This window comes from Parasteatoda tepidariorum, chromosome 8 (genome assembly GCF_982258835.1).
Source record: "Parasteatoda tepidariorum strain Cologne lab strain chromosome 8, Ptep-v5.0, whole genome shotgun sequence".
Classification (NCBI taxonomy): Eukaryota; Metazoa; Arthropoda; class Arachnida; order Araneae; family Theridiidae; genus Parasteatoda; species Parasteatoda tepidariorum.
Window position 1 is genome coordinate 19121675 of NC_141762.1, and position 13946 is coordinate 19135620.

Below are 13946 nucleotides of genomic sequence, written 5' to 3' on the forward strand. Positions count from 1 at the left end.
AATCTAAAGAACTTTCACTAATATGGCGCCATTTTTTTAAACATGGGGTTGGGTGAAATTGCAACCTAAACCCAACCACATTATTCCAGACATATTATCAAAAGTTTTTCCTAAGAACATAAATAAATGAAAAACAAAATAAAATATCAAATACAAATATATTGATATATGCTTATACAAGATTTGGTACCAATTTTTAAATTTTTTTCTCATTTATTGATCAATAATAGAACCAGATTTATTGTGTGAGCAATTTATATATCTTAAAAGCTAAAGTTTTATAAATTAAAATCAAGCCACGATGAGTGAAAAATATTATATAATACATTGACTATATTACTTAACATAATAAAAAGCAAATATTTATAATTAACGCGGTGGGGAGTGGTAATTCAAAATCAATTTCGTGAAAAAGAAAAAAAATGAAATAAAGAAGGAAAAATGTGTAAAGTAATAAAATCAATGCACAAATGTTAAAAATGATGAGCAACGAGGAAAAAAAAAAGTTCAAGTAATTTATAACCATTAATCCTGTCCTCTCATTTAATCATTTAAGTTTTCGATTTCCATAATTAAATTCACATATTTTATAGTACTTTATATTGTTAATCTATCACAAAATGAAACTAATAACTTAATCGTAATTAAATTATAGGTTTATAAAAATTTACAATAGTTTATGATAGATCAAATATCTGATGGATACTTTATGATAGATAACAATATTTTTAAACTAGTCCTCAATTTTTAAGCTAATATTATAAGCGAATATTTAAATTTTGAGAACAGTCATCTGTTTTCCAATTAAATTTAAGTGCCAAAATAGTGAGTTAAAAAATCATTAAATTCTTTTGTATAGCAAACATAAAAAAGGATAATAGCATACCCATCGCCTTCATAAATTCATCAAAATTTTCACTGCTCACTAATTTAAATTTTCCACATAATTCTGCCATTTTAATTCGGAATAACTCTTGAATTCAGAATTCTTGAATAAAATAGATGAGATTAATTGTTTTCCAGGAACGGGTTAATATCTTGATGAGCGGAAACGTGATTATCCGTTTCTTTCAAGCTGAAAGGATGCAGTGGTTTTTACTTCTGACAGCAAATGGAGCTCTTGATGCAGCCGGCCGGCGAATATTTTGTTTTTATTTTTTCTTTAAAAACGTCATGCCATGCCTCCCCGTACAGATTGCGCATGCGCTAGAATAACAACTGGCCAAACAAGCATTAATGCAGCATATTTTCAGAACAGGCCACGAATTGTGTTTTCTTCAAAGTTAATGTTGTTGGAATTTTTTTATGTGCTTTTTTAAATCAATAAAGTTAAAAATATTTATAAAATAAGAAAAAGGGTTAATTTACCCTCCCCTCCCACCGAGTAAAATAATTATTTTTTGTGCTGCCATCTGTCAAAAAGTTTGTTAACTTTTCTCCAAAAACCATGTGGAAAATATTCAGACACACCTTATTCTTTCTCAATTTGCTTTTGAAAATGCAGACTAGTCTTTCAGAAAACAAAAAATTTCCTCAGAATATAAAAAAAGATGATTTTTCTATGAAAGCAGAGGCAGTTTTTTAGAAAATTAAAGTATTGTTTCAGATGCTAATGAATCGAATATAAAATGCTAACATTTCATTCTTAGAAAAGAGGATTCAGAAATAAAATTTGGAGAAAAAAAATTTTAATGCAATATTATTATTTTTTATAAAGCTGTAATTAAGTTGAATTTTTAATGTCATTTATCCTAAATGGTTAGAAAAACAAAACATGAAAATTAAAAAGTAGTTTAAGGGTAGGGTAGATGCTCTGATAAGTTAGTAAAGAATAGTTTCATGCTAGTAATTAATAGTTTACAGACAGGTCAAAAAAAGTTTTAAAAAAAGGGCATGAAAATAATTTTAAAAAAAAATCTAACAACCTCTATTTGTATCCTTAATAATAGTAGTGTTATAATTAGGTTAACATTTAAATATTATTTGTCCTAAGTTAATTAAGGGCAAAAATAGGAAGTGTAAGTCACTTACAGTCTAAGTTTGATCTCTCTCTCCTGTAAATAAAATTTGAAAGGGAAATCAAAAGCTTTTTTTATTAGAACTGTAATCATTTTAAAGTTTTAATATTATTAGTTCCAAAGTTATTAGAAAGAAATGTATCAAAGTTTTAAAACAGAGAGCGATTAAAAATGGCCCAAATAAAATGAACATTCTCTCTTTTGTGCAAATGCAATTTTTAAATGATTTAATGATATGGTACTATTTTTTATTTATTTATTGAGAAAGGGTAAATTTTCTCTAGGGTAGATAAGGCACGTATTCGCCGTCACGATAAATCTCCTGTTTTCACAAGCTCTGTCAAGTTTCAAGATATAAACTTAAAAAAATAGTAAAAAATAAAGAATATTGTTCCGTATTTTGTCTTTCAATGTTCTAACAACTATGAGATGTATATATATACCTCGGAAATTAATAGAAAAAACCTTTTTACAAGAATTAGCTCTTTTCCTTATTATTCTAGTCTTTCGTAGCTTTAACTCATTTTTAATTTTTAAAATTCTTAGTAGAGTTTTAACACAATTCGCTAGGATTTTTTAATCCTCATTTCTCAGTGTAATTCCTAATTAAAATGGTATCCTTGAAAATTGAAACCTTATTTAAGATGGAAAAAGACAAAAAAAAACAAAAAATTAATCATCAAAAAAATGAAGGAGCTACAAAAAGTTCGAATACCACCATTTTACAACAAAAGGCATCAGCCGATTCATAAGAATTTCTTATTGATATATTTAACTGTCTATAAACACCTTCATTAGAATTTCGCGGTCTCCCTATTCTTTAATTCTAATCTTTTAATAAAAAACTGAAATTTATTTTAAATTCTTTAACTATTATCTTATTAATGTTGGAGGAAATAATTAAATTTCTTTTCCAATTCCTAAGATTAAGACAACTCTTGTCAGTTAAAAAATTTTTGCAACCAAGGCCGTAGCCAGGATATTTTTTCGGGGGGGGGGGATATGGTAAGAAGCAAGGACTGTTTCAGACATGCAAAATAGGGGGAAAACATTACAACAAATATTGTTTATTCTGTTGTTTGCAAAAGTTAAACTAGTAATTAAAAAATATTACATAATACTAATTTTTCAATTAATATTACATAATAATTGTAATCAATTTGTAAACAAAGTTTACAAAGACACGCGACGGGGATTTGAAGAAAATTTTTTGATTTCTCTTTTAGGACAAACCAGAATATCCCGAAATATGCTTAATAAAGTTAGTTAATAAAAGGTTTGATTCGACAGTTTTTGTTTTTCTTTATACTGAGAGGCTCAAAGAAAGACTGAAAAGTTTGAATCCCAGAATTCCGGGGGGGGGGTGACTTGTCCCGGCGGTCCGGGACAAATCCCCCCCCCGAAATAAATCTCTCAGTACAGTATTGAATGCTCATTTCCAACATTCAGAAAATCAATCAGTTGTTCAAAAAAAAAAAAAAAAAAAAAATGAAGCAAATTTTTTTTTAATATTTCGAATTAATTTTTAAATATTAGCTAATTAAAAACATTATTTGAAAACTGAAGTCATCTGAAAACAGAATTATTTTACATATTTAGCACTAAATTTAAAATTTCAAGTTTATTAAAAAAATATTATTAGAAAGCGAACGCTTGCTCTTTAGATAGTCAACATAAAAGACTTCTTAAGAGACATCTGAAAAAAGATTTATTTTTCATATTTGGAGCTAAATTTGAAACCTCATTTAATTATAAACATTATTTGAAAATGAACGCCTGCTCTTTTGATAGCCGATATAAAATACTTCTCTATAGAACTTTAATAAGATTTATTCTTATATTATTATTTTGGACTAAATTTAAAAACTTTGTCAATTAAAAATGTTAATCGAAAGTGAATGTTTGCTCTTTAGATAGTCAATATAAAAGATTTTTTTTAGAGGCATCTGAAAACAACTGATTTGTTAATTCCTTCAGTTTTTATTCGATATCAATTTACGATAATTAATATTCATAAATAATTTATTTGTAACCTTATCTGAACAACACGTGTTACAAATAAAATGACAAAATGAATGACTCATTGCAAATAATATTAATCTTTTTTTTAAAAAAAAACTTTTTTGTTTAAATCTTTCAAAAATCAGAACATACAGTATTCTATTCACTGCTATTTTCACTGTTGAAAAAAAAAGTTTCAATTTAATTCTACGAAAACGTGGAAGAATAGTGCACACAATTTTCACTCAACTTTCTCTATTATTTACTTCATTTAAAACGGTGACCCCTGCCAACAAAAATCACGTGATTAAGAGGGCATTTACCCCTTAACTTCCCGTAAACTAAGTGAATAATCGCTCTCTTCCACTTTGGAAGAGCGACAGTGTAACATTTTTTCAGTTATTATTGTTTGTTCTTTTTTTTTCTCTTCCTCTTAGTTGGTAAGATGAGATCACACGATCCAACCTTAACAATTTAATGAGATCGTTCGAATTTATCCAACCTCCGTCCACCCCTTTATGCCACGAGGGCCTCTCTAAGATTCTTTCATGTCGCAATCAAGGATGAATCATGTGTATTATTTTGCTTTTATTTTTATTATATATGCGTTACAATGTCCAGACATATTAGCATGAAAAGATGAATCGTCTGCTTTCAAGGGTGAAGGAAATATGAGAAAGGATGAATGAAATAATTTAGGTTAAGAGCTGCATATTTTGTACTTGAATGAAGTTTTTCTTTTTTCACTTCTTTTCAAGGACAAAGAATTAATAGTAATCGGACGATTTTTTTAATTCAACTTACTATGTACTATAATGACGTTTAATTAGTGACGTAACGAGAGAAAAGAACTTCAAAAGAAATTATAAGCGTGGCCAAAATCACAGCTGCAATTTGTTTACTTATTCTGAAGAGAATTGTAGGACGTATGCAGATGTTTTAATAGCACTGGACATTTAGTCTGTTATCGACCTAATTTGCTTATTAGTCTGAACAAGGCTAAAACGTCACCCTCAACGTAAAATCATAGTATTACTATATAATCATTGTATACTATGATTCTACGATTTGTTTGAAAAAGTCATGTTCTTAAAATTCGATTTCTCAGGTACTATTTGACCGATTTCACTAAAATTTTGTATTTTGGCAATTAAAATTGCATTCTTTAAAGTGATGTTTAAAATTTTATACCTTATAATTCATAATTGTTCCTGACCAAATTATTGGGATCAATTTTCACAGATTGACTGTTCCCTATATTTTGAAGGTCAGAAATCGAATTCGTAAAAAAAAAGAAGAAAAATGTATGTTTATTCATAGAAAGCATGTTTTGGTGTCAGATTTCGTAACTTGAAACATCGTCTGCCATAATTAATTAGTATATTTGAGGTTACGCTTCTCCCTTGAACCCTCAAGATTGAGTCCTAGAACACGAAGATTCGATCATATGATCAGGATGGAACGTTTTTTTTTTTTTTAATTTTGCGTTCTGTATTTACGTGCGGGTAAAAGTTAGCATGTAAAATTTTTTTATGTATGCATGAAAGTAACGTATTATTTTATGTATAATTAAATGTTTAAATAAATATTATTTTCCTTACATATCTAACTACGAGTGTTGCTATTTATATTTCCGGCCTAATAATGAAAACACAAATATGTAGGATCGAAATTGGTTTTATTGTTTTTCAAAATATTCTCCATGATGATCAATACACTTTTGCATGCGTTTGAACCAATTTTTAAAGCACTTTTTCCAGTCCGATTGAGGTAACTCCAAAACATGTGTTTTGAATGCATCAACCGCTTCTTCGGGGGTCGAAAATCGTTGTCCACTTAATTTATTTTTGATGTGAGGGAATAAGAAGAAGTCATTGGGTGCCAAATCAGGGCTGTACGGCGGATGACCCATCAGTTTGATCTTTCGCTCCGCCAGAAATGCCTTTGTTTGAGTCGATGTGTGAGAGCTCGCATTGTCATGATGAAGAATGATTCGCCTGTTCTTCTGCTTTTTTCGAATTTCTTCGATGACTTCTGGCAAACAAATGGTCGTGTACCATTCAGAATTGACCATCCTGCGTTGCTCTAACGCCACTGTTGCCACATGACCGTTAATGCCGAAGAAACAGGCTATCATTTGTTTCGATGTGCTTCTTCCTCGAACAACTTTTGTTGGTTTTGCCTCGTCTTGGAAGACCCATACAGTTGATTGCTGTTTTGTTTCCGGCTCATATGCATAGATCCACGATTCGTCACCTGTGTAGATGTTATACACAGCCTTTGATGTACCTTGAGCGTATTTTTCCAACATTTCCTTGCACCAATCGACACGAGCCTTTTTTTGAGCGTTTGTCAGATTATGCGGGATCCAACGCGAACAAATTTTTTTTACGCTCAAATGCTCATGCAATATTTTATTGATGCTAGTCATACTAATGTCCAAAGCCGCCTCTATCTCACGGTATGTCACATGACAATCTTGCTTTATCAGTTCACGCACAGCATCGATCTTTTCTGGCACAACAGCGGATTTTGGACGACCTGCACGGGATTCGTCCTGGATCGAACATCGACCACGATTAAATTCGTTATACCAATTTTTTACAGTGCTGTAGGATAGCGCTTTATCGCTGAATAAAGAATTAAGTTCATCGAAGCACTCTTGTCTTGACAATCCACGTCGAAAGTTATGAAAAATAATGGCACGAAAATGTTCAGGATTCAATTCCATTTTTAGAAAGAGAAGAACTTTTCAATTTACTGTCAACAACACAAATGAAGCTATAATGGTAAATCGTCTGCTGAATTCATGTTTAAAAATATCAAACTTTCGATTAAAATCGTCTGCGGTCGCCTAGCAACACTTACTGTTGCCAAGGCCAGAAATATAAATAGCAACCCTCGTATACATAAAAATCTAATGATAGTGTCGCAGTTTTCCATTGTTGTTGATACATTTTTATTGGCCGGAAAATCACATGGTAGGATCCAGTTTTCCCACATTAATTTTCATATTGGACATCGCGATCGCAACGAACTATAGGGGGCGTTGTTGTATGAGACGCTTACCTGCGCTTTCTATATGAACCGTCATTCAGTTACTCTGGAGACGTCGTTAATGTAGCGTGTAGCATTGCAACGTTCCTTCTTTAATGTGGCTTATTAAATTTAAAAAAGAAAAATGCTTGATCTTCTTTTTTGTACAACCGAAAACAAAATGGTATCTCTTTTTATTAGAGAAGGAACATCCAAAACACATCGGAAAAATATTTGTACATTAACAGAAAAAAATTTGTATATTCTTATAAGAGTTAAAACCTAATGCCCGAGAAATAGTATTACTAAATTTAATGATATAACATGAAAGGCCCATTTAAACTTTACATTCTATAGTTTTAAGAATCATATTAGTTCAAAAATTAAAATGAACAAAAAGTATACATAATTTTATGAAATTTAATTTTGTAAACAACGTTTTTTGACAACAATTTTTATCAAAAAATTTCAAGTTTCAATAAAAATCATTATTTAGAAACTAAGAAACGTAAAATAAAGAATGCTGACGAAACAAAAAAAAAAACAATTCTTTTTTGTCGCCATTTTTAGTGCTACGAATATTCGTCTTTGGGATTTGCCAAAAACAAAACAAGATGCAATTTTATTTTTTCAGGAGGGAAATATTTTACCGAAAAAACGAAAATGTACCAATTCCCACAACATAAAACTTTATCTTGGTAAACGTACGTTTTGGAAATGTTATTTCATTTGGAATCTTATTTATCAGAGTTCATATGGCGATATGATTGTTTTGAATCTATGCTAAACTCTATATCGGCTCATTTTCCACCGAAATCCGATTAACTATTTTGATTTTAAATAAAGTGTTTTATTTTATGAATTGTCGCAAAAATTTTAAGTGTAGATTGGCGGCACTTAAAAACCGCCAAATCTGTAGCGGCGGTGGCGTTAATATGTAAGTACCGAATTTTTATTCCATACTTTTCTGAATCATATTATTTCAAACATTGGAATATACAAGAAGTATACATAAACACATAATGTTATACCATTTAATTTTTCAAAAGTATTTTGAGAACAATTTTTATCAAAAAATTATAAACTAAAAAACGGAAAATAAAGAATTCTTAGGATAAAAAAAAACGATTTTAAGAATTCTTAACATTGAAATAAAAACTTTCATATTGTTTCTTTTTTTATTATTCTTATAGTTCTTAATCAGACGTAAAAAAACATTCTGTAGAGAACCATCATCAAATGAAAAAAAAAAAAATATTTACAAGCAAATTTTTTATTGTAAAAATCATTGCACTTACCTGATTTGTGATTCCCGGAGAATTCCAAAATGATAAGTTCCTTGTTTGAAAACTTTATTCTCAAATAATAGATACATAGTTTATACCTTCATTACTTTTAGATAACATACTACACAGCAAAATTTTATAATTGATATGAATTTGAATATGTAGCTAAAAACAGAATAGCTGAATTCTAGTTGAACTTATTCTTTAAAAATTAAAAAAAACTTACCAAGAAAACGATTTAAATTAATTAAGAATCAGCACAAATGGCACTATTTCAAGTAACTTGGATAATTTTTTATTGTTGTTTTCCGAATTATATGGATACAGAAATATATACTATTCTATAACGAAGAAGAATATGCTATAACTATTACAATTCTGTTTGTTCTGAATTCATATTTATTCACTGGAATGACGAAAGCAATGTTGACTTCACTTTAATTCGTAATGAATTGAAGACAGAAGAAATGCATTTTACCTTAATACACACATCTGTAACAGTATCCGAAATCGGAAGTCATCAGTTGCAAGTTTGTTGATAATAGAAATTAAAAATTATTGAGGAATTTTTCTTCAAATGTTTGGCGTGTTCTGTTCCTGAAAGATTTACTAATATTCTGGAGATTTTTTTCAAGTTCTTCGGCCTTTTCCTTAGGGAAATTTTGTTTCTTATTTGCTGCTAAAAAATGGCGTCTGATTCAGTCAATGACTTTGATGGAACTAAATGAAAACGTGATAAATTAATGTCCGATATTTACAGGCTCCCGCTAGACGGCGTACTCGAGCGTTGCGATCGCGAATTGTTTTCCAATAAATATTTTTGCATCCCAAATATAAAGGGGTTCCGTTATTACGTTTTTGATTTTGTTTGTTTTCTAACTTAAGAGTTTAAAGGGTGTTCTTTTTCTTATTAATAAAATAACGCAATTCTACGAGACGTTTTAAGATAAAGTTATTTAAATCGGTGTCTGGTCTTATTAACCGTCTTACAATGACTATTTTTTGGTGAAAATTACATTAATATACCATTATGAACCACTGTTAAATATATTCGTTAAATGATGTAGCTTTCTCTCTATCTGGCCTCAATCATATCAGGACTTTAACAGATGGATCTTCTGACTCCATTTTCACCAACGGAGGTGAGGGAGTGGTACTGCTTCTACCTGATGATCAAAAACGAGAGATCACAACTGGTGCTGGAAAAATCGCATCTAATTTTACTGGAGAATTGACAGCCATTTCCACGGCAATCGAAACGTACGTCAATCTTGAGTCTTCGGAGCAGCTTGGTGGTATCACCATCCTCAGTGACTGCAGGTCTTCCTTACAGGCTCTCAGCAAAGGTACCTTAAGCCTAATCCTGAATATCATAGAACAACTTGGACAGCTTCAACGTCTTCAGAAAAAATGCTTCTTGCAGTGGATTCCCGTCCACGTGAACCTTGAGTTCAATGAAATAGCTGATTCCTTGGCTATAAATGCTAGAAATCTCAACCCAAATACAATCCTAACAACGCTGGTAGATGCAAATGCTTTTGCAAAATCAAGACTATTCACCCCTTTAAAAATCAAGGCCCACGATCAAATAACTAATCTTGGCATCGACAGGAAGACAGCCACCGCTCTCATCAGACTAAGAGCAAAACATCATAAAAACATGAAAATCTCTGCAGATGGGACTAGAAAATATCAAAACTGTGGCAACTGTCTTAATGTGGAACTCACACCATATCATGTTTTTAACAGCCCTGCAGTCGCTGCAGGCCTTCACCTCTTAAACTACTCTACAGAAGAAGATTTATATTCATTTAATGCCACAGAGATAGCAAAGACTGTTCAAGCACACCATGAGATATGATTCAATAGAGGATACGACACCAACCAAACAACTTAGCTTTCAGCTTCATGCACAAAGTGATGAATGCAAAAAGTTTATTTAAAATATACATCCGTTCGTTTGGTAAGCAAAAATATTAAATTACAGTTGTAAACTCATCAAATTTGTTATAACAATATACTTTTAATTTTAAATGTTGTTTCAAAAAAGGATTTCTTAGGAAAATGATTTATGTTCTCTTAAAGATTCTAATAGTATCATAAGGAAAATATTTAGAAGTAAGAAGTGTTCTTTTTATTACGCATATTTTTAGTTGAATAATTTTAAATTTTTTCTGCCAAGAAACAGCAATTATTGCGAAACAATCATCGGGCTTGGCGAGAGTCAGCGAACAGGGGCATAGCTTCCCTAGTTTTAAAGAAATGTGAAACAAGTGATGTAGTTTATGATCATTATCAGTTCGACACAAGGGCGCCGGCAGAATAATGTAAAAGGGGGTGCAACCCTCTAACAAACTAACCCCCCCCCCAAAAAAAAAAAAAAATTTACAAATATTGTGTTATTACTGTTTTGTTATTACTTACATAATCTTACTTATTACAATCTGTTAATTTTTTTCAACATACATTTTTTCATTGTTAACAAGATATTTAAAAAAAAAGTGCGAATTTCTTGTACTTGCAAATTTTGCCACGAGAAACTGTTGATGGCGCTGGCATAGCTACTGACTTTGAAACACAAATAACTACAAAGAGTAGTTTCGTATACTAACGTGTTTGTGCACGCTTAATATTTGTATTTGTTGTGTTGATACCGTTTTATCCAGCTGTAGCGGAGGCTATCAAAATTGGCCTAACTCCTCCAGCTACTACGTGCACTATTGAACGCGCTTTTAGTACAATGCGACGCATCAAAACATGAAATCGGTCTACAATGTCTCACGAGAAATTAAGTAATTTGTGCATGCTGAATGTGCATAAGAAAGGATTCAAAGATGACTCAGAATTCGTTGAAAAAGTTATAAACAGATTTGGACAGCAAACAAGACGATTACTATTCTTGTTTGATTAAACAATTTAATTGCTATGTATCAATAATTGTTTAATTACTTGTTTTTGAATAAAAATATTTTTAATAAAAAATTTTTATAACACAATTTTTTTTCTGTATCTGCATAATTGTTTAGAAAAAAAGCCAGAGGGGTGCAAGTGCACCTCCTTGCACCCCCCTGCCGGCGCCCTTCGTTCGACATGCAATCTATGGTCAGTGGTTTTAAGTACGTTACAGCTAATATTAAGAGCAGCATAATCAAATAAGATAAGTAAGCATATTTCATAAATTATATTTTATATTGGTAATTATATTTACCAGTTACCAGGTAATTATATTGGTAATTATATTTTATAATAGAATATCTGAAAGTTAACTGTATTTTGATAACATCTCTTTTAATTATTAAACAAAGGAGAAAACACATTAATAATAACAAATAAATTAACGTTTAAAAAAATAAAAAACTTCTTTATGAAACGAGTTAAAAGTGGAGAAATATTTGTATATTTAAGTTCTTGAATAAAAGTTTTTTTTTTTTTTTTTTTTTTTTTTTTTTTAAATGCATGTTTTATTAAATAAAAGAATGCTACAGTCTTTCAGGCAAAATTTAGAAAAAAAAGCATGGACCCAAAAGTTTGAAACTCATACGAAGAATAATGGCATCGTTTAAAGTTAATATCTAAGTATTTTATTGTCATCTTTAAACAATTCATTTTAAGGAAAAAAAAATTATGCTGAGTTAAAAATTTCGACACTAAACAAAACAAGTAATGAATTTTAATGGCTACTCAATATATGAATTTTAATTTTATTGTTATTTTCATCTATAGTTTGTTAAAGATCTTCTATAGTTTGTCTAAAGTAAGAACTGCCCTAGCCATTCTTCTGGATTCGTGGCGGTGACTATAGTAACTTGGTATAACTATTTCAAGTAGGGGTGTAGGGTCACTGTTTAGAACAAGTTTTGGTTCGGGGATGCGACAGAAAGGTGATATTTTCCTCCGGTCTATTGTGTTAGCCCTAGGGTGAAGCGTAGCTACCCTCCCTGAAATGGGCTATTCTTGCTTCCATAGCAGCAGGCGGCCTCAGACTTTGTGGCGGAGGGAGTTCTTACCATAGACAAACTACAAAAATCCCTAGTCCACAATTTTGCTAGAGGGCTGAGTGTCTACTTAAAATTCTTTCCCACCCACTGATGGGGAGGGGTTCAGCAAACATGTTGAGAAACTGTGGTCTAAAGCTGAGTTTCTTAAAATTTTTAGTGTGCTCTCCCCATGTTCCAGAATGGTCCAGTAGCGAATGGGTGCATTGAATAAAGAGGCCATATTTGATAAAAAAGAAATTGAATAATAGTAAAACAATAATAACAAGCAATATGATGAAGCGATATTTTTAAAGCTTTCCAATAAGCTATCCATTCTAATTCATTGCCTGCCATATAATTGATGTAGAAATATTATGAGTGATGACAGCGCCATCTGTCAGGCAGAAGTTCGTAACACCCCATAAGCATTGAGCAAACTATTGCAGTTTTAGGCTATAATTTAATTCCGTAGGTTTGATTAGCACTTTAATTTAATGGTGATTAAAATGCCGTCACACAGAAATATGTCGTAGAAAAAGGTAAATGTTTATGGCAGTATTAAAATTCGTCAGAAGTTCTTTCGTGTCCCCTTGCCATCTTGCCAAAAATCTTTTAAGGACTTCGTATTAAAATAAATTTTCAACCTCAAATCATTACATAACTCGGCAAGCTCTTATGATTTTAATAGCAAGTGAGTAATATTTTCCACATAAATCTCGAATAACTTCCCAATTTATAACAGTTTTTCGGCGTTAAAATTTAAAAGGAAATATTTCTCAAAGTTTTTCTAGAAACACCGAAGATTATCCTGCTTTGCATTTAGTAGTAGAAAGAGTAATTTTTAAAATTGATAATCATGTAGCACTTCTACCAATCGTTAAAGAAGGAAAAAAGCCTTTTTGAACTCTTCTTAAGCAACTCTGAAAAAATAAACAACTTTGACAATTAAAAAAGACTAATAGATAGTTGAATGTTTTCTTAATAAGGTTTAAAAATGAAACCTAATTTTGTTCAACATAGTTCGAAGAATTTTAGAAATATGAACTAGTAAAGTAATGATATTGTGTATCAAAAACGGCCTGGGTCTAATTTCAAACCATGACACATAATGCCAAATCATAAGATTTTTTTTTTCATTCGGTTAAAAATATTTTTCCACTTTCAACAATTAAAGCGTTTTATATAAATATGTCGAATATTTTCAGCTTCGATATTTTAAAATTATTAATATCAAATCTATATCTTTATATTAATTGCAATTCTTTACAGAGTAAACTCACGTTCGTAAGAACGGGGGTTCGAATCCAGCTGTCCGAAAAACTCCCCATGTATTAAACGGTGACTGGTGCACGTTAAATATGTGGGGTCACAAAATCCTCCTTGTTCCAATTACAAATTATACCTCTGGGGGTACTGAATTGGAGATTGATTGTTCTCTGGTTCAGGTCAAAATTGAATAAATGGGTGAATGAATGAATGTATGAATGAGTTGGCGAAATAAACGGGTGTGACGTATGGGTGTGGCAGAAGTTGAAATCTCGGCCATTTGATGGCGCCACTGAAAAACAATAAATTATAACGCCAATTTTCATAATTTCAATAAATTATGAAAAGAATATGCATTTATA

General features: G+C 30.9%; 1 protein-coding gene across 2 annotated transcripts in view; it reads right to left on the bottom strand.

Moving 5' to 3' along the window:
• Positions 1-13946, bottom strand: part of LOC107451335 (fatty acid-binding protein) — a 34841-nt gene that overhangs the window by 18910 nt on the left and 1985 nt on the right. Inside the window, exon 1 of one of the 2 annotated variants that reach the window (XM_043051973.3) lies at positions 887-1351. The exons of the other annotated variant lie outside the window; for it this stretch is intronic. Coding sequence (XP_042907907.1) covers positions 887-956 — 70 coding nt within the window. The 5' untranslated portion in view covers positions 957-1351. Of the gene's footprint in view, positions 1-886; positions 1352-13946 lie in introns of those variants that run through there. 2 annotated transcript variants of the gene reach the window in all.